The sequence below is a fragment of the Cetorhinus maximus genome, chromosome 16 (assembly GCF_964194155.1).
Source record: "Cetorhinus maximus chromosome 16, sCetMax3.hap1.1, whole genome shotgun sequence".
NCBI classification, from domain to species: domain Eukaryota; kingdom Metazoa; phylum Chordata; class Chondrichthyes; order Lamniformes; family Cetorhinidae; genus Cetorhinus; species Cetorhinus maximus.
In genome coordinates this window covers 96,385,844-96,410,877 of record NC_135894.1, presented here as the reverse complement: position 1 = coordinate 96,410,877, position 25,034 = coordinate 96,385,844, and the positions used below count along the sequence as shown (strand labels likewise).

The following is a 25,034-nucleotide window of genomic DNA, read 5'->3' as shown; positions in this document are numbered from 1 at the left end:
CGTCTCAATTGAAGTAAAGCAGGCTAAAGGGTCAATTTGAGATCCAGTTATTAGGCTGTGCACAGCTAAATTAAATCAAGTCTAAATTTATCAAAACCCCCCTTTTTTAGAAAGTACTTATAGAGCTATAAGCCCTTGTGTTGCCGAATGGAGAGAGAGAGAGAGGTGGGTTCTACAAAGTCCTTTCCCTCCATCGGTGCAGCAGATTGAGGGGAGTGGAGACTTCAAGACCATTACCACCATTTCTCGGTGCTTCCTGTCAGCCTACTCCTGGTGGCCCCGGGAAACAGCCATAAGTATGGAGGGCTGAAGGCAAATCCACTGTAGTCACTGTAGTCCCAGCGTTGGCAGGGGCCAACGATGACTGTGGCGAATCCAGGCGAGGGAAAGATGGGTTATGCCGCAGGCTTCACCACCTGGATGTTCCATCATCCTGTGTCACAACCCCAATGAACATTGAACAGGATGGTGAAGCCCAAGACACCACCAATCATGTCAACTACTGTGAGGTCCAGGAACAATGCTCCGGCCTGAACAAGACAAGAAAAGCAAAAACTTGACATGGAGATTAAAGTTAAATGCTCTTCATTCTGGATGGTTCAGGATCATCTAACATATGGCTAGGAGCATAGGAATACAAGGAGGCCATTCAGCCCATCGAAACTGTTTTACCATTCAGTGAGATCATGACTTATTCTGGATCTTGACTTCATCCACCTGCCTTGGTTCCATATCCTTTTATACTTTTCTCTGGCAAACATCTATTCATCTAAGTCCTAACATTACTAATTGAGCTAGCATATATTGCTTATCTGAGGAGAAGCTTCCACACTTTAACCCTCATTTGTGAAGAGGTGTTTCCTAATCCCTCTGCTGAATATTTGTGACTTGTTCTAAACTCCCTCACCAGCGGAAAATATTGCTTTCTTTTCACCCCATCAATTCCTTGCGAGACACCATTATTCACTTCTTTCCAATTCAACTGTGTAACCATTATCCCTACTCTCTGTCTTCTATTGCCGAACCAATCTCTTAACCAGGTTCAAATTTGCCTTACTTAAGAACATAAGAGCATAAGCAGCGGGAGCTGGAGTAAGCCATTTGGCCCTTTGAGCTTGCTCTGTCATCCAATAAGAACATGGCTGAGCTGAATGTGGCCTTGACTCCACTTTCCTGCCTGCCTCCATTACCCTTGACTCTCATGTGGATGGTAAGTCTATCCAATTCAGCCTTGAATATACGCAATGACCCAGCCCCCACTGTTCTCTGGGGTAGAGAATGCCAAAGATTAACGAGGCTCTGAGAGAAGGAATTCCTCTCCTTTTCCTTAATTTCCATGAGCTTTAATTTTAGGTAACAGTCCTTTAAATGGGACAGTAAAATGGAAGTCCATACTGATTACATCCATAGACATTTTCCTGTCCACTGCCTTAATTACTCCCTCAAAATTTCAATTAGGTCTGTTAGACAAGATGTACCCTTTACAAATCCATGTTCACTCTCTCTAATCAGCTGAAATTTCTGTTTTTTATCCGTCGCTCTGTTTTTATTTATAGATTTTAACAACTTCCCACAACAGATGTTAGCGAAACAGGGATTTATTATTTCCTGTTTTTCTCTCTCTCACCTTTCTTAAACAATATTTGTAATTTTCCAAAGTGCTTGATAAGTGTGAATTTTGGAAGAATATGGCTAATACATCTGCAACTTCCTTATCTACTTGCTTTAAAGAACTACTGTTATCTACTAATATAATTATAATTTTTTTTCTGTTAATCTTGACACCCCTCACAAGTTTCTTTTTGCATTTCTTTTTGCAAAACTTGCCTTTTTTATCTTCCTTTACTGCTCTTTCTATCTCTCCCTGGATTTATATTACTGTTTGCCATTCTGAATGTTCTATCCTCTGATTTTTATTATCGCTCACATCTTTTATCAAGCATGGTTGTTTTAGTTGCTAAGTGGAGCTCTTGTCCCTTAGAGGCATCTACTGGTCCTGTATTAATCTAAAGTCTTTTTGAAGTCTTCCCACTATTCATCTGTGGTTTCAATCAATAACAGTTTTTCCCAGTTTGCCATCATCAGCCTTTGTCTCATCCTGTTAAAGTTAGTCTTACTAAAGCCTAGAATCTTAGCATCTGTTTGTTCCCATTTAGGAGCAGGTTGCAAATCAACATCTATTAATATGTGTATGAAGTACACACATGGAGATGAAATTAAGTGCTGTGCCTCAACCTGTCCCATCTCATCTATGTCAGCATAAGTGACCCATTCAACAGAAATACCTAACATTGTGTATAATTGGACAAGAAATGGAGGCTGTCAGAGGAGTTGTGTTGGTTGATGTTGGCTGTGTGTGTGTGTGTGTGTGAGAGACATCAGTCACATATTCTGTGGTTTGTATCTTATGTTATATCAGTGTATCCTTGTGCATTAATTGTATAACAATCAAATGGATAAATATTTTAAAAGTACTCCTAATGTACCATCTGCTCTCTTAATAAAGCAAATAGAAGCAAATTTATAATGCAGGCAGTGAGGGATGGGAAGCAAAGCAATGACGATATTTTCCAGGAAGCAGTAGAACCAAATATTCACCTGGATTTATGTTGGTATATAAAAATACACATGAAGAACAGAACTCTGATGAGGTATATTGAGCAAATGTTGGGCTTTGAACAGGTACATGGCTGGGATCTGAAATACTGCATGTCCCTCTTCGCCTTAATGTAGCTACATTCTTAAAGTGGACTCGACATATAAGAGGCAATTTCAATGGCTTCCTACCCTCTGCATCCAAATTAAATGGGTGAGCAGGAAGGGGGGTTAAGATAGAGGCAGTGTCCTCCACTCCTCATCTCATTGGCTGTAAGTTTAACATCTGTGTTTCAGGGGTCACTCCAACTATTCCAATACTCTTCTGGCTAGCCTCCCATCTTCCACCCTCTGTGAACTTCAACTCATCCAAATCTTTGCTACTTATAGCTCCATTTGCACCAAATCCCATTCACTCATCACCCTTGTGCTCGGTGACCTAACTGGGTCAAAATTAAAAATGCTCATCCTTATTCACAAATACTTCCATGGCCTCACCGCCACCCTCCCCCGCCCCTCTCTGTAACCTCCTATAGCCCTACAGGTCTCCGAGAGCTCAGCGCTGCTCTGCTTCTGGCCTCTTGGGTCCGCACCAATCGTGGTCCTGCCTTCATATCTCAGCCCGCAGGTCTCAGAATCCCATCGCTAAACCTCTCTGCCTCTCCACTTCTCTTCCCGCCTTTAAGATGGTTCTTAAAACCAGCCTAATTGATCAAGCTTTAGGTCACCTGTCCTAATATTCCCATATCTGGCTTGAGTTAAATTCCACCTGGTATTGAAGCAGCTTGGGACATTAAATCTGTAAAATGCTCCATTTTCTGTCACTTTAACCATAACAATCACTATTTTCATCACTACCGTTATAAGCCTTATAAACGCATTGCAGAAAACCATTTGGAACAATGGAAACACATTTGATGTAACCCAGGAGGAATGGTACTGGCTTGGTTACCACCAGGATGGTAACGGATGACCCAGACGGAGCAAGTTTTAAGACAGAGATGAGGAGAATTTTTTTTTTCTCTCAGACGGTCGTGAGTCTTTGGAACTCTCTTCCTCAAAAGGCGGTGGAGGCAAAATCTTTGAATATTTTAAGGCTGAGGTAGATAGATTCTTGATAAGCAAGGGGGTGAAAGGTTATCGGGGGATAGGCAGAAGTATGGAGTTGAGGTTACAATCAGATCGGCCATGATCTTATTGAATGATGGGGACAGGCCCGAGGGGCCGAGTGGCCTAGTGCTGCTCCTAACTCTTATGTTCATGTGTTCATAATGTCCAGCAATCACTAGGTTTCCTTTGTGACTGTGGTATCCTCCCTCAATCAGGGAGGTCCCGATTTGATGCCTGATCGTTGCTGAGTTACTTAAATCAACACCACTATTGGCTACAGCGTTTCCTACATTACAACAGTGACCACGGCTACAGAAAGTACTTCCTTGGTTGTAAAGCACTTTGGGAAACTCAGGGGTTGTGAAAGTCGCTACTTAAATGCAAATATTTGGTTCTTAATCTCAGCTTGGGCAACATAGGACACCACCATTGGACTCAGTGCCTCTGGGTTTGGTAAGAGAAAGAAACAGCCAGGGTTTCTGTTCCTGATCACTCCAGTGAGTCTCGCTGGAGAGCCATTTACGATGAGTGTTAGGTGAAGCGTTGATTAACCTTGTTTCTGATGTTCCCTTTCCAAGTTGCAGCTTAGGGACACTCAGGGTTAATTTGGAGAAATGCTTTCACTTTTCATGCCCTCAGAATGCCCCCAAACCTCTTCACAGTCAATAAGGAACTGTTTTTTGAAGTATGTAGGGATGGGGTGGTGGTGTATTTGTGAATAGCAGGATCCCACAAACAACAATGTGATAATCTCTGAAATCAGCTGAAAGAGGAGAGAAAAGCATCAAGGTTCAGGTGGGGATCTGGACCCACAGGGATAAAGAGTGGGATAAAATATGTAGGGCAATAAAAACAGCTTTATTCCATAGGTTTGTTTAGTGGGAGCTTTTTATTTGTTGCATGGGAGCTGTTGATGAGCATATCACCGGTTTCTTTTAAGGTTGAAGGATAGACATTGGCCAGGACACCACTGCTCTACTTTGAAATAGCGCCATGAGATCCTTTACATCCACCTGAAAGGGCAGATGGGGTCTCTATTTAACACTTCAACTAAAAGACAGCATCATCAAAAAGCTGCGACACTCTCTCATCGTTGCAATCAGAGAAACTACCTATTCTTACAGCCTCATGAAGTGGGACTCAAACCTACAACCTTCGGAATCAGAAGCAAGAATGATACCTACTGAGCCACAACTGTACAGCCTTGAATGAGGCAGTGGAGGTCTTCTGTTTCCTGTGAAACTAGACTGCAAAGAAAGTCTAGGAATCGACAAGAAGACGTCATAGAGAAGAGAGAAAATTAACTTAATGTCCAGAATAAAGGATCGTTTCGGTTAATTTACCTTATAATCCATCGGCAGAAAGTGTCAGGGTCATTCGGGTTGGGGAAATTCATCGAATGGAATGAACCAACAGAGCCAGTGAGCAGAAACTGTCCATCACAGGGTGTAGCTGGGGAAAAGTGAGATGAATATTAATCAACATCTTCTACCAATGCAGAGTGTACACCACCAGTTTAGCTCTAAATATGTAATGGAGGCAGAAAAAGTTAGAAATCTACAGCTAGCGTATTAGCATCTGACTGAAGAAAGGAGAGGATAATAGTGTGGGTGATGCCCTGGATGCACAGGAAGAGGAATAAATGTCAATAGTGCACCAACAGCTCTATTCCATTGGTCTATTTCAATTTTACTTGCTGCATAGGAGCTGAGAAAGGGGAAAGAGGCACTGGAATCAACAAGGTCAACCTCTCAGGGAGGCTCAGGCTTGGATGGAGACCCGGGGCCAATGAGGCAGCTGTTTTTCCAAAGTCAAAGGTGAAAGGTAGACAGGCTACAGTTGACCTCTAGGTTGAATTCTGTGTACATGGAACTTTACATCACAAAAGCAGATCCTTCTGCACAGTGGCCTCCTTCGACTTCTCCTACTTCAGTTCACCTTATCATATATTTATGGCTCCTAGTTGTGGTCTCCCCCAGAAGTCGAAACATCTTCCCTATATCTACCCTAGCCAGCCTTTACATAATCTAGAAAACCTCTATTAGGCCACCCCTTGGTCTATTTTTTCCCCAGAGAAAGAGCCCTAGCCTGTTCAGTCTTTCCTGTTAGTTATAACCTTTCAGTTTTGTTATCTTTGTATTATCTTTTTGCACTTTTTCCAATGCTTTATATCCTTTTTGTAAAATGGAACTCATAACTGTTGCACAGTACTCCAAGTATGGCCTAACCAAGGTCCTTTACAGTTTTAAACTAATTTAAGTACTTTTCAACTCTATTTCTCTAGAAGTACCACTTGTAAATTATTCACAATACACGGTACATGGCTACAGTAGTTTATATTTTATATAATACTAACAGTGAGATAAAGGATTCGCTAAAGTGTGACATCTAAAATGTGATGGCTTAAGTGTGACAGGAAGTGAGTGTGACACTTACAGGAAGTGCTACGTTCAAGAGGTTTAGATATGATAGATACCAATTGAATCGTGTGAAACACAAACTTTATTTTGAGAGATGCAAGTTTGAGAGGAATATTTTTCCCCAATTGTTTCCTCTGCTCTCTCTCTCTCTCCATTGTAAAGGCACAGACCCACACCGAAAGATAGTTCCTCACATATTTTTCAAGCTAAAAAGTGGGGCCAGGCTATATACTTGACAGGTACAGTGATGGGGAGGAAGTGTCACTTTCAAGATTGAAAAGTCATGTATGACTCTCAAATCAGGGGTTCTTGGTTACTAATCACTGGATTACTTCTCATTCCTCCTCCCTGTCATACTGTGGACACCAAAGCTCACTGGGGCACTCTCCTTCCTTTCCTGGGGTCAGTTAATTCATTGCCAGCCTGGCATCCAACCCACACATCAAATGATTTACAAATCTAAATGGCACACCAATTGGAATAGGAATGATTAAGCCAAATGGCTGAATCAAATAAATGAATGTTAAGTTACCTTGACCAGAAGGATACTGGGGGAAATAAGGGAGGAAATTGTGGAGGTAGTGATCATAAGCTTCCCAGTTCTTAGATACAGGGATGATGCCAGAGCACTGAAGAATTGCAAAATGTTACATCCTCCTCAGAAAAAGGTGTAAGGATAAACCCAGCAACTACAGTTTAACCTTGATGGCAAGAAAGTATGTAGAAATAATAACCTGGCGCCAAATTAACAGTCACTTGGACAATTGTGGATTGATTAACAGAAACCAGCATAGATTTGTTAAAAGGCAAATTGTGTTTAACTCACTTGCTGGAGTTTTTTGATAAATGGAGTGGGTTGATGAGGGTCATGTGTTTAATGCTGTATACATGTACTTCCAAAAGGCATTTGATAAAGTGCCACGTGATCAGCTTGCCAACAAAGTTGAAGGCATTGGAATAAAAGGGACAGTGTCAGGATGGTAACAAAATTGACTGACTGTCAGGAAATAAAGAGTAGTGACAAATGGTTGCTTTTAAGACTGGCAGAAGTACACCGTGGTTACCCAGGGATTGGTACTAGGACCACTGCTTTTCTTGATATAAGTTAATGACATAGACTAGGGTGTAAAGGGCGCAATTTCAAAATTTTCATGTAACACAAAACTTGGAAGTATTGTGAACTGTAAAGAGGATAGAGGTAGACCTCAGGAGGACATAGACAGGCTAGTGGAATGGGCGGACATGTGGCAGAAGAAATGTAATCCAGGCAAGTGTGAAACGGCACATTTTAGAAGGAAGATTGCGGAGAGGCAATATAAAATAAAGGACACAATTCTAAAGGTGGTGCAGGAACAAAGAGACCTAGTGGTCTATCTGCACAAAATCGTTGACGAGAGAAGGTGGAATTTGCAGAGAACCAGCATGGACATGACAGGCCAAATGGCCTCCTCCTGTGCTGTAACCATTCTATGTTTCAATGATTCATTCAGTGGGCAATATAATCCCATCACTGGGGACAGTTTTACTGGACACTAAACAAAGCCTCAAGTTAATGCTCATCACACTGATCATGATTGTGTCAATCATGGTTCAGTTAAAGGTACTTTTGCCTCTGTATCTAGAAGCCTTTGGGTTCAAGTTCCATTCAAAGTTGGCTCTCCTGTGCAGTACTGAGAATGGTGCAGAGGTGCCTAAAATCGAGGTCTCGTTTGCCCTCTCAAGTGAACGTAAAAGATCCCAGAGCACTATTTTGAAACAGAATAGTGGAGTTATCCCTGGTAGCAGGTGCTGTACAAATGCAAGTCTTTCTTGGTAACGTTCTTTTAACCTACGCATAACAAACTGAGAGCAAATTGGAGAGCTGGTGAATGCTGCTTGTTCCAAGCCCCTCCTCAGTTCTTGATTGTGAAGCTTATAATGGACAGTTTACGTCACTGCTTGTTGATGTTATAAACCTATGTGGGAAATTAAACCTGAACAGTTGATGTTCACACTTACTCTGTGGCTAGGCATCTGTAATTGCCAATGTGGAAAGTGTTTGCCGTGGTGCCAATGTTAAGAGAGAAAGACAGAGCTTGCATTTCTGTAGCACCTTTCATGGTCCTTCAGGGCACCCCAAAGTGTTCTCTGTATAGTCAGTGAAATACTTTTGAAGTGTAGTCACTGTGTTAATGTAGGAATGTTAACATAAACCATCAGTTAGAAAATCCAAACTGAGACATCACAAGAAAGATTTTGGATAACTACCACAATATTGTTCATTTTCATCTGAACTGTCGGGGCAATCAACTGCTCCATTGCAGAATAAGACTTGATCAATACAGGTTAGACCATCAGCACACATCCTGTTTCCTGGGAGGCAATGTCCTTTGACGAAAAGAAATGCAATAATAAGTGCACCTGAGTGGTAGTCACAGTAAAACCCTTTCTTTCCTCCTCCTTTTCTTCCACCCACTCCAGCCCCCACCCCATCACTTCCTCCTTCTCTCCTGAAGTCACTGACTTCTGTTGGCTACAGGTGCTGGCTGACCCTGGTACCTCCCTCATTTGGCCATTGGGTGCAGTTAACATGTGTTTTGAGACAATATCCCATGATGCTGCCTTGAAGGCATCAAGTTTCCAATGTTCAGGATGATCAAGCCTACATGCAGCCTATCCCGAATTGCAAATGTCACCCAGCTCCCAAGAACAAATGTACTTTTCGGCCATGGAGTGTAGTCACGAGCGGGAATACTCCCCTTAACCCAGGATCACTCCGTTACACTGGGATCAGCTGATTCAAAATGGACAGGGAGTTTCAGATTCTTTGATAGGATCAATTTTACAAATGCATGCAGAACATTTCCTAGGCAGTTAGGGAATACATGAGTTCACTGCTCATTAATCCTTCGGTTAGCCTGGGCACTGAGACCAAGTCATAAAATTGACCTCAATATTTCTAATGAACTCATTGATCTCATTTCGGGGCACAGACCTGTTGTTGGTGTTAGTTCACTCAATGTCTGCTGTGTTGTCCATTCCTCTGGGGCTGGTGAGTATATAGAAATCAAACAGTCACTTGTTAGTACAGAATTTCAATATTGCTGAAAAGAGAGACATGCTGTCAAAGCTTATTCATCCTGGACTTATCAGGACAAATGCAAGAATGTCAAATGCGATTGTTTGAAATTTGGCATTCTTGCAACTGTCCTGATGAGTGCAAGGTGATAAATTTTAGAAACATGTCTTTTTTTTCAGCAACAGTTAGAAATCAGCTCAGTCAAACGTTAAACCCCAGTGGTGAAGTATAGATAATAACTAATACTCTTAATAAATCATTACCTACCTGTTGTTGGTGTTGGCTTGCTTGATGGCTGCTGTGTCGTCCATTCCTCTGTTGCTGGGAAGTGTAGAGAAATCAGCTTAGTTAAACGTCAAACCCCAGCGGTGAAGTAGAGATAATGTCTAATACTCATCCTGAATCATCACCCCGCTTAAGCCTCAGTCTATTCCCTTACCTGTGATCTGAATGCTGTTCATGTCGACTCGGAAGTTTCCCAGAAATGACCCCTGGTTAATTTTGATGGCGGTCACCATTTCAGCCTTCACCTTGATGTTGGAAACAGTGGTGGAGAAGTGGAGGTTGAACAATACAACCACACTCCCATTTCTGAAATGCACAAGCAGCAGCAACAACTCACATTTATATAGTACCTTCGACATAGTAAAACCATCCTAATGTGCACAGCAAGAGTGGAAGTCAGATAAAATTTGACATTGAGCCAATTAGGGCAGGTGGCCCAAAGTTTGGTTTACAGAAGCTTCCTAAAGGAGGAGTGCAAGATAGAGAAGCTGGAGAACTCAAATAGTTTCAGATGATGCTTTATTTTAAATTCAGGTAGTAACTATTCATTCGTGTGTGCTCTGCCTGGAGGCAAGTCCTTGGCTCACTGTCTGCTGATGCTTCATCTTGAACTGTTTGCTTGGCAGTTTTTATCAGTGATAGTTCGCTATTGATTCCACTCTCAGGGGTAGAGCGAGGAAGCAGATCCCAAGTTGACCTCAGCTAGAACAACAATCAAACCCAAACTGTTGGTGTTATTCAGAATCACATGCTGTCCATCTAACCAACGGAGTTAACCAGATCCCAGGTAGTAACCATTACCAAAGTTAAATGTACAAAGTGGAGGAAGGTAGTTGATTCATGGTCCTTTCACCTCTGGGGGGGTCTGTGATCCACTCGAGTCCCAACTGGTGAGTTTGAAAGCCTTCTGTCTTCATTCACTGGAAAGTGTTGCTCCTGCTGAGTGTCATGTTTATTTTAACATGCAGCACTGCAGGCGTGTTTGCATTGGAATTACCAACTCTGGTTGAACATATTCCTGGAGGTTTCATCCCATGACCTTTTGTCTCCAACCACCCAGTCAAATAACCTTTTTCCTAACTAGCAAAGGTTCAATAAAAAAAGAAAAGGAAAACATTTTTTTTTAATGCCCCAATATTTTTTTGCCTGGGTTGCCCGCATCAGCGCTCAGGATGTTACTTTTTAACCAATTACTTCTCAGGTAGAGGTAAAAGATCCCAGGGTCCTGTCCGAAGAAGAACAGGAGTGTTCTCCCCGGTGTCCAAGCCAACATTTATCCCTCAATCAGAATCGCTAAAACAAATTCCCCGATCAATATCTCCTTTTGCGGGACCTTGCTGTTTGCCCCCTTTCCTTTATCACAAAGTACTTCACTGACTGTGAAGGTCCTTGGGGCATCCTGGGTTTGTGAATGATGTTTGCACAAAATGCAAGTCCTTTCTCTCTTAAAGTTATAAAGGCGTTAGCACCTTGTGACATAAATCCTGTCTGCAGAATTGGATGTAGCATTGCTGAGAGTTTAGCACAGCAAATAATTTATTCAGTCTGAGGTGGGGAAAACTCAAATCAGAGTTCATTGCACATTATATATATGAAGGTAGGAGCTTTAGGCTGGAAGTCAGTGTAGCTCTCACTACACCACTCGGCTGCACTGATCTGTTAGGTTTGGATGAAAGAGACGCTTCTCTTCCACCGGTGACACACAGTGGCAACAGCACGACCATCTATACTGAAAGGAAATGCTGCTGAGGTGAAGGGAATAAAACAAGAAAGATCTCACATTTACACAACACCCACCACATCCTCAGCACATCTCAAAGGGCTTCATTCGAATGTCAACTGCAATCCAGAATTAGTTAGCGTTCTCATCTTAGTCAGTAGGCTAAAGGTTCAAGCACCACTCGAGCCCAGTCTGACAGCCTGGTGCTGTAATGAGGGAAGTGCAGTATTTCAGATGTGACGGCCCTATCTGCTCTCCCAGGTGGACGTTAGAGATTCCATGGCACCTCTTTGAAGGAAAGTGGGAGAGCGTATCCCGATGTCCTGGGCCCAATATTTATCCCTCTACCAACATCATTAACACCATTGATTGATCTATTTATTACCTTGCTGTTTTTGGGTGCCTGCTGTGCATAAATTGACTGCCGTTTTTTTCCTATATTACAAAGAAGAGACAGTTCGGGCACAGTCAAAGTATATTCCCATCAAGGGGAAATATATAGCAAACAAACCCAGAGCTCCCGGGATGACAAAAGAGATAGAGTTTAAGATGAAGATGTAAATGCGTGGTTACACTACAAAAGTGATCCATTGGCTGGGAAGGGCAGTTTGTCGTCCTGAGATTGTGAAAGGCATTATTGAAGAGTCAATTCTTCCTTTCTGCCCTATGGGTTACTTTTAGCTTGTGCTTGATGAAGGAATGTAACTAATTTACATTCATATGGCAAAAATGTTAAAGGACTAGTTTTATGGGCGTTGGCAAAGGCATGGGTTCTCAGCCAAGGGTCTAGGGACACTTGGGGTCTGCAAGAAGTTTTCAATGGGTCAGCCAAATCTTCAGATTGTTTCCAGAATGATTTCACATTGATTCCCTATAGTTTTATGCGGATGAAGAGTTGCTAGTCCCACCATGACTCCTTTGCCTTTCAGGTCCCCCAACACTGTGAGACAGACTTGAGCGGCAGTGAATGCCATTCTTGTAACCAGCTTATTAAATCAAATGATTAATTCCTGAATGTGTAAGAGCAATGTAAGTGGAATCACCACGGATTTTAGTCTCTCATGTGATATAATGATTGTTTTTGCGTGCTTTTGCAGAGCATTTAATTTTAATTCTACACATTAGCTTAATGTCCATGAAATGATTTGCCAGTCAGCCCGTGTAATGTAGTAGCAGGCTGCCTGACTTTAAACACAATTGCAATGTCAGGGCTATTGATTTCACAGGGAAAACTTGATAGACATCGGAATGTGATCTGTTTGATTTCTCTCTGGAGATGCAGCCAATGTAAAAACAGGTTTGATGTGAAATAATGGCTATACACTTCTCCATATTATCAGTCACTTGTTAGTTCAGAACTTGAACATTACTGAAAAGAGAGACATGTTGCTGAAGCTTTTCATCTTGCACTCATCAGGACAAACACACGAATGCCAAATTTCAAACGACAATTTATACTTCAGGAGAAAAGACTACTGATTGGTTGGCAAGTCGACCCTAATTGGCTGAGGCATTCCCATGGAAAAAGCAAAATATTCCTTTTGTTTGCATTTTCTTCTGTAGTATAAATTGTTGTGATCGTTTGAAATTTGGCATTCTTGCATTTGTCCTGATGAGTGCAAAATGTAAAGCCTCAGCAACATGTTTCTCTTTCCGGCGATCTTCATGGTATCAACAATTGATTCCTGGTTAAATAAGGGACATGCTAAAAACATTAAACCATAATTTTCTAATTTGAAGCTGCAAACCACCATCTAGTCTTGCATTGCCCTGTTGAACTCTCAAGTATGAGCACTGAACATTGAGATGCTCAAGTCGTTGGGTTTGGTGTATTAGCAAGCTTGCAGACACGAGAAGTGGAATCCCAGATTATCATTGTGCAACTTCTGCAATGATGGGCCAGGGTCTTACAGCGCCTCACGCCCAGTGGGATATTACAGTCCCGCCAAACTGAATGGAGATTTAAATGGCTCACTGCATCCACTGTGGGGAGACGTGCCACAGGGCCATAAAATCCTGGCCATGGAGATTTAAACATTTACCTAATTGGAAAAGAAGATTTCATAGTCGCCTTTTTAAAAAATTCATTCACAGGGTGTGGGCTTCGCTGGCTGGGCCAGCATTTATTGCCCATCCCTAGTTGCCCTTGAGAAGGTGTTAGTGAGCTGCCTTCTTGGACCACTGCAGTCCATGTGGTGTAGGTACACCCACCGTGCTGTTAGGGAGGGAGTTCCAGGATTTTGACCCAGCAACAGTGAAGGAACAGCGATATATTTCCAAGTCAGGATGAGTGACTTGGAGGGGAACTTCCAGGTGGTGGTGTTCCCATCTATCTGCTGCCCTTGTCCTTCTAGATGGTAGTGGTCGTGGGTTTGAAAGGTGCTTTAGGGAGACTTGGTGAATTCCTGCAGTGCATCTTGTAGCTGGTACACACTGCTGCTACTGTGTGCCAGTGGTGGAGGGAGTGAATGTTTGTGGATGTGGTGCCAATCAAGAAGACTGCTTTGTCTTGGATGGTGTCCAGCTTCTTCAGTGTTGTTGGAGCTGCACTCATCCAGGCAAGTAGGGAGTATTCCATCACACTCCTGACTTGTGCCTTGCAGATGGTGGACAGGCTTTAGGGAGTCAGGAGACGAGTTACTTGTCCCAAGATTCCTAGCCTCTGACCTGCTCTTGTAGCCACAGTATTTATATAGCTAGTCCAGTTCAGTTTCTGGTCAATGGTAACCCCCAGGACATTGATGGTTGTGGATTCAGTGATGGTAATGCCATTGAACATCAAGGGGCGATGGTTGGATTCTCTCTTGTTGGAGATGGTCATTGCCTGATACCTGTGTGGTGCAAATGTTACTTGCCACTTGTCAGCCAAGGCCTGGATATTGTCCATTTTAATGTTACAGGTTACTAATGTGCATTATGTGCCAGGCTTATCTGAACAACTATGGTGCAGTTAAGTTTATAAAGTCGAGTGAATTTATTAGAGTCATTAATTGCTTTTTTGCCATAGTTTCAGGAAATAAATGTAGCCATCTTGCCAAATATGTTAACACAACCTTTTGCCTTCTAACGCAGATTTATAAGTAAACCTCCTGAATTTGAATTTAAGACCATATGGATAATGAGTATGGTTAAATGACGGTGTTGGAGATGTGTTAAACCTCCTCACTTTGCACACCGTGACCTTAACTCCCAGGATTCACCAAATCTTTGCACCAATTACATATATCATCTGGATCGAAACTCTTAGCTAAAATTAAAGTCAGCTTTTAGATCTAATGCTGCCTGGCGTGGGGAATGTTCCAGGATTATTGCTGGGCAGTGTTAGCGTCCTGGTACAGAAGCAAAATACTGCCGATGCTGGAAATCTGAAATGAAAACAGAAATTGCTGTCTCAGCAGGTCAGGCCGGGTCTGTGGAGGGAAAAGCAGAGTTAACGTTCTGGGTCATAATGTAGTAGCTGGCTGCCTGACTTTAAAGCAGTTGACTCTGTCCCTCTCTGCACAGGAGCTGCCTGACCTGCTGAGTATTTCCAGAATTTTCTATTTTCATTTCTAACCCCCTGGTGGTGGCTCTGAGTCACTCATTGCTACTTTTTTTTGGAGGTATCTGGTGACCCGGCCTGGGGGGCGTTTTCTGTGCATTTGTAGCAATATCAAACACTGCTCTTTATAAACGGACGCACACAATGGTTCCATGAAGTGCTGAGGGAGTCTTCCTTCCAGGTGACCTGTTTGAAGATGGCACCATTTGTACTCAAACTATACAAAAGTGATGGATCACCCTTCGTAAAATCACAGATGACAGAGGGAGTCCGGTCGGCCCTTGGTGACCATGTTGAATCTTTGGGCTGGATTTAATGTTTCTCAGCAACGTGAGGGGAGGTGGAGCAGAAACTGAGCGTTCCCCTGAGTGAGAACAGAACATTGCGAGTCTGGTACATCGATAAACGACACGCTCAGAGATCGTTTGGTCTGCGGTACAAATGAAGATGCGACCTAGAAGAGATTACTGTCTGAAACAAATTTGGATTTTAAAAGGCGCTGGGAATAGCGCTGGCTACTATGGAAGGCGCAGGGAGGGACCCAGAAGCCATACACGGAGCGCAAAATGGCGCCGTCCTCCATGTTGGACAGGGAGCCTCAGCCAGAAAGGGCACAGCCCTGGTGAGAAGCGGGAAGCAGCCACCCCTTTCAGACAAATAAAAAGAAATGACTCAGCAGCTAAAACGTGGAATAATGGTAACAGAAGTGGAAGCAGACAACCCGGCCATGAGTGGAAGTTTAAAAAAAAAATCAAATGTTTTTTACTGTCATCGAAACCGACACCTCATGAGACATTGCAAGAATAGAATCAGGCAGATTTTCAATCAAAAGAAAAAGACCCTGTGAGACCCATAACGTAGAAGAGCCTGAATCAACAGATTCTGATATTTATTCATTGTATAATTCAAAGGTAGGAAGAACAGAACCAACCTATGTAAGTGTAAGGGTGAATGGATAGGCTTATCAGAATGACACAGGAGCATCCACTACGGTAATAGGTGAGCAAACCTTCAAATACCTGAATCATGGAGAATGTAAATTAAATTTGGAAGAAACAGAGGCCAAATTTAAAACTTACACGGGAGAAGACATCAAAATCAAAGGCATAAGCGGGGTTACTGTACAGTACGGAAGTCAATCAGTAAAATTACCCTTGATGGTGGTCGCAGGTGAGGGGCCAAGCCTCCTTGGACGATACTGGTTGAAAGAAATGAAGTTGGATTGGACTGAGATCTTCCAACTGAGAGCCAGTGGGCTACCTGAGCTACTGCAAAAATACACCTCAGTTCTCCAAGATGAACTCGGGAAGATCCAGGGACTACAAGCAAAAATGCTTGTGGATCCAGACACTGCACCCAGATTTATGAAGGCAAGACATGCGGCAAAAGATAGACACCGAAATGGGTAGGTTAGAGAAACCGACAGTGATACAACCTGTACAGTTCTCAGAATTGGCAGCACCAATAGTCCCCGTACTTAAACCTGACCAAAGTGTTCAAATTTGTGGAAGCTACAAATTGACTGTTAATAAAGTGGCTAAGTGGGACAGACGCCCTATACCAAAAATTGAAGACCTGTATGCTAAGCTGGCAGGTGGAACTGCCTACACGAAGCTTGATATGAATCATGCTTATCAACAATTGGAGTTAGAGAAGGCCTTCCAGAAATTAGTCACAATTAATATACACAAATGGTTGTACCAATATACCCATTTGCCTTTTGGTGTATCCTCAGCATGTTCCATGCTCCAGAGAACAATGGAAAGTTTGCTGCAGGGATTGCCTCACGTTGTAGTTTATTTTGATGACATTCTGGTGACAGGACTCATGGAAAGGAGCATTTGGCAAACTTGGAAGAAGCTTTGAAACGTTTTTCACAGGTGGGTGTGCGTTTAAAAAATGAAAACTGCACGTCGCAAGTGAAAGGGATAATTTACCTAGGTCACAGGGTAGATTTACAGGGGCTCCATCCTGATGAGGAAAGAGTGAGATCCATTAGAGAGGCACCAGCGCCAAAGAACACCTCTGAGCTCAAATCATTCTTGGGGATGATCAATTACTATGGATGCTTCTTGCCTAATTTGACTTAATACCCCTGTACTACCTACTCAAGAAAAACCAACATTGGTCTTGGCAAACACTACAGAAAGAAGCTTTCACAAAGGTGAAACAGCTATTACACTCATCCACCCTATTAGTACATTTTGACCAAAGGAAAGAGTTAGTTTTGACATGTGACGCATCACCCCGTGGAGTGGGAGCAGTGCCCTCCCATCGAATGGACGATAGATCAGAGCGACCTATTGGATATGTATCAGGAACGCTCAACACAACGGAAAAGGCATACTCACAGATAGAAAAAGAAGGCTTATCAATTATCTTTGGTGTCAAGAAATTTCAACCAGTATGTACACGGTCATCATTTTACAACCGTTTCGGACCACAAGCCTTTGCTATGATTTTTCAATGAGGACAAGGCTATACCACCCATAGCCTCAGCAAGAATACAAAGACGGGCATTGATCCTGGCAGCATATGAGTATATTTTCATCCACAGGCCTGGAAATCAGATTGCAAACGCTGATGCACTTAGTCGTTTGCCTTTGAAAGAAAATGATGAGGATGTTCCAGTTCCTCAAGAGCTTGTTTTATTGTCGAACTTCTTAGATTCATCACTGGTATGTGCTAACCAGATCAGAGATTGGACAAGTCGAGACCCAGACTTATCCAAAGTACATGAACAAGTTCTTCCCGGTGTCACAAGAACAGGAATCTGATGAAACGAAACCGTATTTTCACAGAAAATATGAAATACCCAGCCAGGATGGTATTTTATTGTGGGGAGCTCGAGTGATTGTTCCTCCAAAAGGATGATAGTGATTGTTAACTGAACTACATAGTGCACATCCAGGTAGTTCTCGAATGAAGGCCACAGCACTTATGGTGGCCTGGGATGAATGGACAAATAGAGAGCTTAGTGAGAAGTTGTATGTCGTGTCTGCAAGTGCAAAAATTACCTCCAACAGCTCCGTTACACCCTTGAGTGTGGCCAGGAAGGCCGTGGGTGCGATTACATATTGACTATGTGGGATCCTTCATGGGAACAATGTTTCTCCTTATTATTGATGCTCACTCAATCTGGATGGACATACATGAGGTGAAGTCGGCAACATCTTCTGCGACAATTGACAAGCTACGTCAAAGTATCGCTATCAACGGACTACCAGAAGTGGTTGTATCAGATAACGGCACGGCATTTATGAGTGCTGAGTTTCAACGGTTTATCAACCTCAACGGTATCTCTCACGTAAAGACTTCACCGTACCTTCTTCGAATGGACTGGCCGAGAGAGTGGTTCAAACATTCAAAACTGGCACGAAGAAATTAACTGGACACTCCATAGTGACCAAGCTTGAACCTTTTCTTTTCCATTATAGGACCACCCCTCACACGGCAACGGCTATCACACCTGTGGAATTGCCGATGAAACACTGTCTCAGAACGAGATTGAGCTTAATAACGCCAAATTTAGGGGGAAGGTAGAAAGGAATCAGGGAAGTCAGAAAACTGGACCCGATTGGCATATTTGTGACAGGAAGTTTACCGAAGGAGAAATGGTATATGTGAAAAATTTTGGAGAAGGACCCAAATGGTTATCAGGTGACTGGACCTCCTTCTTACCATGTGCAAGTGGAAGACCGAGTCATACAGAGACATATAGATCATACAAGGAGGAGAGAAACAAAGTATCAGGAAATGATTCCTCCAGTGTTCATGGCTGCGTCAACATCTCCTGTTGAAAGAACTCAACTGAGTACAGATTGTGTCTGAATGATCAGCTGTACCTGCAAGAGTTGAGGAAACAGATTTGCAGGTGCCCACTGGAGAACCAGATGTTCAGACAACACCAGAAAAGGAGGTTCCTGACGAAGCATCTGAAGCTGTAGAGCTGAGAGGTTCTACACGCATAAGGAAAGACTGAATTTGTAAATTACTAATCTGTGTAAATAATTTGATATTTTGAGAAAAATTGTAAGTGTAACTGTAAAAAAGTATTTCTGAGAAAAGGGGGAGGGATATAGTAATCTGATGTGTAATATACCTTTAAGAAGAATGTATAATGGAAAATCACATGATCTTATTATCCAATAGCAGAGTAGCGCAGGCTACCTTAGTAGTCAGTAGTAATCGAGAGTTAAAGTATGTAATGTAGAGACAGGGTTGAGTCTTAAGCACACAAGTGTAACTGATGAGTTCCTTTGTAAATAAATAGAATGTGTTCTACATAAGAACTATCTGCTTATTTACTCTGTGTCTATGGCACCAACTCAATCACCCCAAAACAAGCGTGCAACCCAGATCCAATTGTCCAACTAAACCAAGGAAAAGGATCCAACACCCCTGCTCACAGAGCCAGTCCTTATTTAGTTTTGAAGAGCCAGGAAAGGTTTCATAAGCATACGGATGCAGCCCCCTTCCCCAGCAGAGTCTGCTTGTACATCTGACTGTGGGTCACAGTGGCAGGCATTTTCTACTGCTCTTGTGCCATCTCTTAAAAGCTGGCGTGAAAGATTCCCAAACCCCTCCTCACCCGACTCCCGGAAAATGCAGCAGGCAACGGAAAATTATGGACGATTGGGTCGTTAAAAGGGTCAATAGCTTATTAATTAGCGATTTCAAAATGGCGACAGGCTGCTGATTTTTGTGCTGGCTCACCTTTCATAACTAGAGAGACTGGCGTAAAGCCATCGTATTGCCAACACGATGTCATCATGTTGAATCTTTAGTCAGCGCGATGGAGGGGATGGGGTGCTGTGGCACACCCAATTTGGATATTTAAAATCCAGCCGCTTGTTTAACTGTCTAACTAATTGTTATACAAAAAAAAAATGCATGTGTTGTATTCCAAGGCGCCTGTGGGATTTTCATAACATGGAAGGTGGGGGGGGCGGGGATTCCTCAGAAGCAGTAAGGTTGGGAACCTCTGGGTTAAGGAGCAAATCTTGGCACAGGACACTGGGATTCCTCCTAACTCTCCTTCAAATAGTGTTGTGGGACCTTTGGCATCAAGTTAACCTGGAATACAAGGCATGGTTACATCTGAAGACATCACCTTTGAAAATGCAGACCCTCCCTCAGCACAAAGCACGGGGCAAATAATTAATACAAATCCTCGAATCTTTACGGGGAGTGTGAGATTGGGCTTTGCAGAATTAGTAATAAATGAGTTTGTACATTTGTGGGAGGATTTTGTTTATTCTTTTATAGAACGTGGGCACCTCTGGCAAAGCCAGCATTTGTTGCCCATCCCTAATTGCCCTTGACCGCGTGGCTTGTTCAGCCATTTCAGAGGGCAGTTAAGAGTCAACCACACTGCTGTGGGTCTGTAGACCAGGCCAAGTAAGGATGGCATACTTATTTCCCTAAAGGATGTTAGTGAACCAGATGTTTTTTCATACAAAAATCAATGATAGCTGGAATGGTCATTGTAGTAATTAAGGTTTCCTTTAGTGTGTAATGTACCTTTAAGAATGACACTTGATAGGAGAGATCACATGATCTGTAGTAACTAATAGGAGAGTAGCACGGGCTACCTCAGCAGTCAGAGCCGAGATAGAGTTGGAGTTGAAAGCACACATGCAGTTGCTGCTGAGTATACTGTAAATAAACTAAATGTTGCCACCTGAGAAGTGTCTGCAGATCAACTCTATCATTAATAGCACAACTCGGCCACCCTACACCGGTCACCATCACTGAGCCTAGACTTTCAATTCCAGATTTATTTACTGAATTTAAGTCCCACCAGCTGCCATGATGGGATTTGAACCCATGCCCCCAGGGAATTCACCTGGGCTTCTGGATTATTAGCCCAGTGACATTACCACTACCCAACCGTCTCCCCTCTACGTTGCCTCAGTTAAAGAGTTAAATAGATTTAAAATGCTTTAAGAGATGGACCGGAGAAATTTTATGAAAATAAAAACAGAAAATGCTTGAAATACTAAGCAGGTCAGGCAACGTCTGTGGAAGGGAAGCAGAGTTAATGTTTCAGGGCTGTGATCTGGCATCAGAACTGGAAGGAGGCAAAGGTTTAGCAGGTTTTAAATAGGCACAGGTTCAGGGAAAGGGGTCAAAGAAGGGCGAAGAACAAAAGAGAAAAGTTTATGATAAAGTGGGAGGCAGGAGTGATTAACTGAGAAAAGCAAAAATGTGTGGTAATGGGACAAGTGAAGAGAAAAAAATGGCTCTAGAGTGGGGTAAATGGGAATAGCAGAATGATTATCGGCACTTGCTGTCTGAATATATGGGAACAGACATTCTGGGGTAAAGTTGTTGAGCTCATTGCTCAGGCCAGTAGGTTGTAAAGAGACTAACTGAAAGCTGAGTTGCCTTGCTGGTTTGGCTGAGTTTGGTGACACCACAGCGGCAGACTCCCTCACGCGCAGTTGCATTGCCATGGTGTCAAAGCCAGTGACTGCAGAGCTCTGATTATTAAAATAGGGCAGATCTGCAGAAAAGCTGAAGCAGATTTATTGAATTCTCCCTGGATTAGAGTGTCTTGTTAGCCACAGTAGAAACAACCTAAATGGCAGTCACTAAACTCTGTTTACACGGTTATACTTTCCTGTACGTTATTTCCCAGGCCGCACACATGTTGACATGTGCTGACACTGTATAACTTCCTGCATTAGGATTTTGTGAAAGCTGATTGTGGTGTGATAGATATTCAGATTGCCACGCATGGGTGGAGATACAGGGTTATTTGGGCACCCTGAAGTAATGGAACATCACCACTGCCAGGCAGGCCAGGGATCACAAAGGCTGGAGACAGGAGCACCACATGTGAGGTCTCGGGAGAGGGCCAGTGAAGGTATAGAAGAGGGCAGGCGAGGGTTCGCGAGAGGGCCAGCGAAAGCTCGGGCTGGCGGAAGGAGCAGGCCAGTGGCAGACAGGACGAGCTGGCGAGAGCATCTGCTTGAGCAGCCTCGCCAACGTGCAGCCGCAAACCAGCACTGGCACCGGCTCTCACTCGGCACACCCCGACGACTTCAGCCGTGGGATAGACCACGCGTGCACCAACGAACACAGTAAGAGCCTAGTGTGCATGCACAACCATTCCTAACACATTTAATGTGTGAAGGGAGGGCGCCAGTATCTGTACATCGTTTCAATATCAAGTTATCAGTGAGCTACTTACTCGAACTGTAGAATGCGACAATCTCTGTATTCGTCACGGAGTTCACCCTGCATGAACATTCCCTGAATCTACGGAAACCAATGATTGCCATGTTACATAAACCTTTAGTGCTCAGTTCCTACATTTTGTACATTGGCAATGGTCCATAATGTTGACCATTATTTTATATTTAACCTCTATCAACTAGTTTACCACACAGACCCAGACATGAGGTGAGGGAAACCCCAGTAGCACAGAGTTTTGGGAACCATGTGTCCAAAGTCATCTGTTCCTCCCCAGCATGCTATGCTCACCATCTGTCAAGTCTCAAATTACACATACACTGTGTTCCAAGTTATTACTTTCTGAAAGAAATCGAATTAATTTATATTTGAATGGATCAATACTAACTACTTTGGCCATCTTCCTAGAAGGCCTGTTCTATTATTGGCCAATCATTCACTGAAATATTAGGTGGAATATCCCACCCATCCTGGGGATCAGGTGGCAGGCGGGTGGGGAATGGGTGGGGGTGGGGGTGTGAGATCAGGTGCCATGGTGGTGGTGCTTGCCCATCATCTACCCACCTCCGCTGGTATTTTACCAGAGGTGGGGGAAAGTGGCAGGTGGCCTGCCCACCCTTGGGCCAACTGAGGTCCTTAAGTAGCCAATTAATGACCACTTAAGTGCCTCTGGGATGGCGGGGGGCATGTGGTGGCGGGTGGTGGAGGTGAATAGGCCACATGGGGTAACTAACATCCTTTTTGTGAGTTGACAGGGTTCCTCCTGCTTGGACGGCTTCTGTCCAATGGAGGCCCACCCTACGGTATTTCCCCTCCACATGTTCCACCCATTAGCCTCCCCAACTTGGTTCTCCACCTGTCTTGTCGGGGCCTGCCAGACTCACCCTGGAGAGTCATAGGGCTGGGGTCAGATGAAATCGGGTTGGAGGGGGGAATCCAGAAGACCACAAAGACCATAAGACATAGGAGCAGAAATTAGGCCATTCGGCCCATCGAATCTGCTCCGCCATTCAATCATGGCTGATAGGTTTCTCAACCCCATTCTCTCGCCTACACCAGTTGAGTGAATGGCTGCTTCTGTGCTGTAAATTCTATGTGGAATAAAAATAGTAATAAGAATACAGATCAAGAACTGAACCTGGGCCAAGAACAGTGCCGCTCCCTCCGTATTGTGCTCAAGTGACAGGCCTGAGTAACAGTACTCACAAATTTAATAACCACATTAAGCCCTCCAACAGTGTGATAACTTTCTGTTAGCAGTGAGCTCTGTGCGACAAAAGGCTGATTTCCCCTCCCCATGTAACTTTAGTACAGGGATTAAAGGGAATAACGGAATACTAGATCATGCATACCAGGTTCTCGACATCAAAGGCAAGTGCCTTGAATTGTAGCGAAGATTTGTTTTGTAGCAGAGCTGTGTACGAGGCTCCTTGGGTGATCTTAAAGGAGCCCCTTGAGACTTGGGAAGACTGGTTGGTCATGTTGTGTTTATCTGCGAATAGAATAAGAGCAAATGTAACAAGCCAATTAAAATGAGAACATATAATGATCTCATAAAGTCATAGAGTTATACAGCACAGACACAGGCCCTTTGGCCCATCATGTCAGTGCCAGCCTAACACCTACTTATTCTAATCCCATTTTCCAGCACTTGGCCCGTAGCCTGTATGCTATGGCATTTCAAGTGCTCATCTAAATACTTCTTAAATGTTGTGAGGGTTCCTGCCTCTATCACCCCCTCAGGCAGTGTGTTTCAGATTCCAAACACCCTCTGGGTGAAAACATTTTTTCTCATATCCCCTCTAAACCTCCTGCCCCTTACCTTAAATCTATGCCCCCTGGTTATTGACCCCTCTGCTAAGGGGAAAAATTTCTTCCTACCTACCCTATCTATGCCCCTCATAATTTTGTATACCTCTATCAGGCCCCCCCTCAGCCTTCCCTGCTCTAAGGAAAACAACCCTAGCCTATCCAGTCTCTCTTCATAACTGAAACGCTTCAGCCCAGGAAAAGCCCTGGTGAATCTCCTCTGCACCCTCTCCAGTGCAATCACATCCTTCTTATAGTGTGGTGACCAAAACTGCTCACAGTACTCCAGCTGCGGTTTAACTAGCATTTTATACAACAAAATAACCTCCCTGTTCTTATATTCTATGCCTCGGCTAATAAAGGCAAGTATCCCATATGCCTTCTTAACCACCTTATCTACCTGTGCTGCTGCCTTCAGGGATCTTTGGACATGTAGACCAAGGTCCCTCTGATCCTCTGCACTTCCTAGGGTCCTACCGATCACTGTGTATCCCTTTGCTGCGTTAGTCCTCCCAAAATGCATCACCTCACACTTCTCAGGATTAAATTCCATTTGCCACTGCCCTGCCCATCTTACCAGCCCATCTATATCGTCTTGTAATCTAAGGCTTTCCTCCTCACTATTTATGACACCATCAATTTTCGTGTCATCTGCAAACTTACTGATCATACCTCCTACATTCACATCTAAACCATTAAAGTATACTATAAACAGCAATGGTCCCAGCACCGAACCCTGCGGTACACCACTCGTCACAGGCTTCCAATATCAAAAACAACCTTCGACCATCACCCTCTGCCTCCTGCCACAAAGTCAGTTTTGGATCCAATTTGCCAAATTGCCCTGGATCCCATGGGCTCTTACCTTCTTGACCATTCTCCCATGTGGGACCTTGTCAAAAGCCTTACCGAAGCCCATGTAGACTATATCAACTACACTACCCTCATCTACACAATTAGTCACCTCTTTGAAAAATTCAATCAAATTTGTTAGATATTGGGCAGAATTTTGCCCTTGGATGGCGGGCGGGCCCCATCGGCTTGGCAGCGGGCGGACAGCTGACCCCTGTCACTGAAACGGGGCCCGCCGCCATTTTAAGTGGGCGGGCCAATTAAGGCCCGCCCAGCGGCATCCCTGATGGGAAGCGCTATGCACTTCATGTGCACGAAAGAGCACACTGCTTCCTGAGACAAAGCCCTGTCTCAGAGAGATCAGTGACAGTCCAAAAAACTTTAAAAATACAAAAATTAAAAAATTATTAAGATGTCCCCCTCATGTGACAATGTCACCCGAGA

The 25,034-nt window shown here is 43.5% G+C and overlaps 1 protein-coding gene across 1 annotated transcript in view; it reads right to left on the bottom strand.

Moving 5' to 3' along the window:
- Positions 1-24,657, bottom strand: part of tmprss15 (transmembrane serine protease 15) — a 101,754-nt gene extending 77,097 nt beyond the window's left edge. The window contains exons 1-7 of the mRNA XM_078560480.1: positions 24,648-24,657; positions 23,282-23,421; positions 21,928-21,995; positions 9,623-9,774; positions 9,451-9,504; positions 8,373-8,492; positions 5,049-5,157 (exon numbers count right to left, since the gene is read on the bottom strand). Of these exons, the coding sequence (XP_078416606.1) occupies positions 5,049-5,157; positions 8,373-8,492; positions 9,451-9,504; positions 9,623-9,774; positions 21,928-21,995; positions 23,282-23,421; positions 24,648-24,657 (653 nt within the window). The remainder of the gene's footprint in view (positions 1-5,048; positions 5,158-8,372; positions 8,493-9,450; positions 9,505-9,622; positions 9,775-21,927; positions 21,996-23,281; positions 23,422-24,647) is intronic.
- Positions 24,658-25,034: the final 377 nt, after the last annotated feature.